The 2,726-nt window shown below is 45.5% G+C and overlaps 1 protein-coding gene across 1 annotated transcript in view; it reads left to right on the top strand.

Moving 5' to 3' along the window:
* SFMBT2 (Scm like with four mbt domains 2) overlaps nucleotides 1-2,726 on the top strand; it is a 168,521-nt gene that overhangs the window by 61,552 nt on the left and 104,243 nt on the right. Inside the window, exon 2 of the mRNA XM_011359659.2 lies at nucleotides 1,146-1,234. Coding sequence (XP_011357961.1) covers nucleotides 1,146-1,234 — 89 coding nt within the window. The remainder of the gene's footprint in view (nucleotides 1-1,145; nucleotides 1,235-2,726) is intronic.

Raw genomic sequence — 2,726 nt, forward strand, 5'->3', positions numbered from 1 at the left:
CTCCCTCCCTCCTCTCCCACCCCCTCCCTATTGTCCATGTCCATGAGTCTCTGTTTGTCCTGTTCATTTGTTGCTTTTAGGTTTATATCCCACATGTGAGATATCATGTGATTTCAACTTTTTCCGTCTGGGTTATTTTGCTTAGCATGATTATCTCGAGGTCCATCCATGTCGCAAATGGCAGCATTTCATCTCTTCTTGTGGCTGAGTCATAGTCCACTGTACATATGCACCACGGCTTCTTTATCCAGTCATCTGTCTTAGGACACTTGGGTCGCTTTCATGTCCTGGCCCCCGTGAATAATGCTGCTATGCACATTAGTGTGCACATATCTTTTCGGATATGGGTTTTCAAGTCTTTGGGGTAAATACCCAGTACCGATACTTCTTTTTCCAAAAGATGTCTTCGACGCATTCCTTCCTCATTCCCAGAGCTGTCACCGCGGTTTCGGGCCCCGTCACTGCGGTACTGAGTTACCCGCAGTAGCGTCTACCTTTTTTCCTGCCATTGGCGTCTCGTTTCCGTTCAACTGTTCTTCTGTTGCCAGATTCGTGACACGCAGAGGTGTCCTGTTTACTGAACACCTCGGCTGACTCTCGGGGCTGCCCTTCGGGGCGCTGTGCGCCCCTCCGGCGTCGTTTCCCAGGGTTCTGTGCTCAGGCTGGCGACCACGGTGCTCGTCCACGTAACCTCCTCACATCGTCATCTTCACTAGCAGGCGCCATCCCTGTCGGTCTGAAACACAGTCCTCACCCGCTTCTCTACCCGGGTAAACCTGTCGCGTAACTCAGAGCCTGGTTGACCTTCCCACCGGGGAGACGTCTGGCCTTCGCCGATCTCTTTCTTGTCACCTCCTACATGGCGTATCTTCGCTGTCACGGAAGTTTCTGAACAGGCTGTAAGACTTCAGAACGTTTTGCTTCCTTGAATTTCCTTGATGCCCAGCTACATCTAGGCACCTGTGGGCGTGACGTCGCCTCGTCGACGGGCGCGTCGTCGCCGACTTAGTCTTTGCTTGAGCACGGCGCTTCGAATTGAGAGAAGCGTTGAAATAACACGTGTCTTCAGAAAAGCGCGGTGGTTTTGAGTGTATCTGCTGCTCCGGGGCTTTGCTAACTATGCTTTCTCTCCTTTGTCTTACCAGCAATCAAAGAGAAGTACACAGACTGGACGGAGTTTCTCATCCGTGACTTGACCGGGTCCCGGACGGCGCCCGCCAACCTGCTGGAAGGTGTACGTATTGTCGTTACACAGTTACCTGAACTCAAAACTAACAGCTCCTTTGCATATCTCCTTCTGCAGGTACATGTGTACACACAGGTGTCTGCCTCTAAAGAGCCTAATTTCCTGTTTCTTTTTCCTAAATCGCTTAGGTTACTGATTCTAATGGCATCGAAAGATCTTCATGTGTGGTCTAATCAGTACACAAGAAACTCGTCCCTATAGGAACACATTTTTAGATAATGTGTTAGAACATCTCCCCACGATCCTATCCTATATTAGTGAACCTAAGTAAATAAAATCGTACAAAATAACTGTTCTGTGTAGTTGACATCCTAGCGTACGTAAGATCTAGTATAGCCTCGGAGTATGTTGATAAATGGTTTCATTAACTGTTCCATTCTGGACACGTGACCCCATGTGTTAAGTAATAATCGAATTAACCTCTCATGAAAATAAGAGGATAAATGGCTAACCATGTTTAAATATGATTAAGGTAATTTTAAGGTGCTGAAAAAAGTTTACTCTGAAAGCTGGCTGGTTCATTTGAAAATAATTTTAGGATGAAACATTGTAATTTTACTATACATAATAGAACAGGAAGAGGAGTGTACTCTGTCATAAATATTGAGTTCCACATCTGAAGAATTTCCCCGAAAAAAGTGGTAAACACGATGAATAACAAAGAATATGGTGTGAATTTCGACAGTATCATCATTCTCTTAATCTTAACCATAAATTTCGCTTGTCTTAAAAAAGACTGATACTTTTCGAACACCACTGTCTAATATATTGGGTTATCGGGTTTGATTTTGTGAAGATTTTGCCTGCTGTATTTGTTTATCTTCATGGCTACTAATTTAATCGTTTGGTTAACAAGTCAAAATGATGGTCGTTCACTCTTTCAAAAGGACGAATTATCTTACTCTGTTAGGTTTTTTTTTTTTTTTTTTTTTTAACGTATTTGCCTCCAAGGCTGGCCGAACAAACACCCTTTTCATATGCCAACTTATACTAAGAGGGTTGCTTAGATGAGGCAGTAATTATATACATTCTCTAAACCAGCTCTCGGGTGAGACGTAGGCATCACTTTATGTGATAGTCTAACGTGACAGGTATCATTAACCTGTGTCCAACGTGCCATCTGCACATGGTCACGCTTTACGCACGCAATCGAAGCGTGAGAAGGTCTCGCTTATTCCAGCAGCGGCCATCGAGAGATGCGTGCCTTGGGTCCCGGCGTCACGCTGTCGGCCCGTGATCGATCTGTCTGTCTATTGGAAAAGTGGACATTTTGCTACCACTTTTTTCCCTAGCTCGAGGCAAATTTGGGTGTGACCCCTCTTAAAAGCAGACTCATTTCTAACGAACACGGTTTTATCTGGGAAGGGTGATTTGTTTGGTGAGAACCGAGCACATACTGTCATTTTCTATGACTTGCGATGTTTTGGTTGTCGTGGGTGGGTGCATGGAAGTGTGTGGGAGGTGAGGGGCGGGGAGGGGG

This window comes from Pteropus vampyrus, unplaced genomic scaffold, assembly GCF_000151845.1.
Source record: "Pteropus vampyrus isolate Shadow unplaced genomic scaffold, Pvam_2.0 Scaffold49, whole genome shotgun sequence".
In the NCBI taxonomy this organism is placed as follows: domain Eukaryota; kingdom Metazoa; phylum Chordata; class Mammalia; order Chiroptera; family Pteropodidae; genus Pteropus; species Pteropus vampyrus.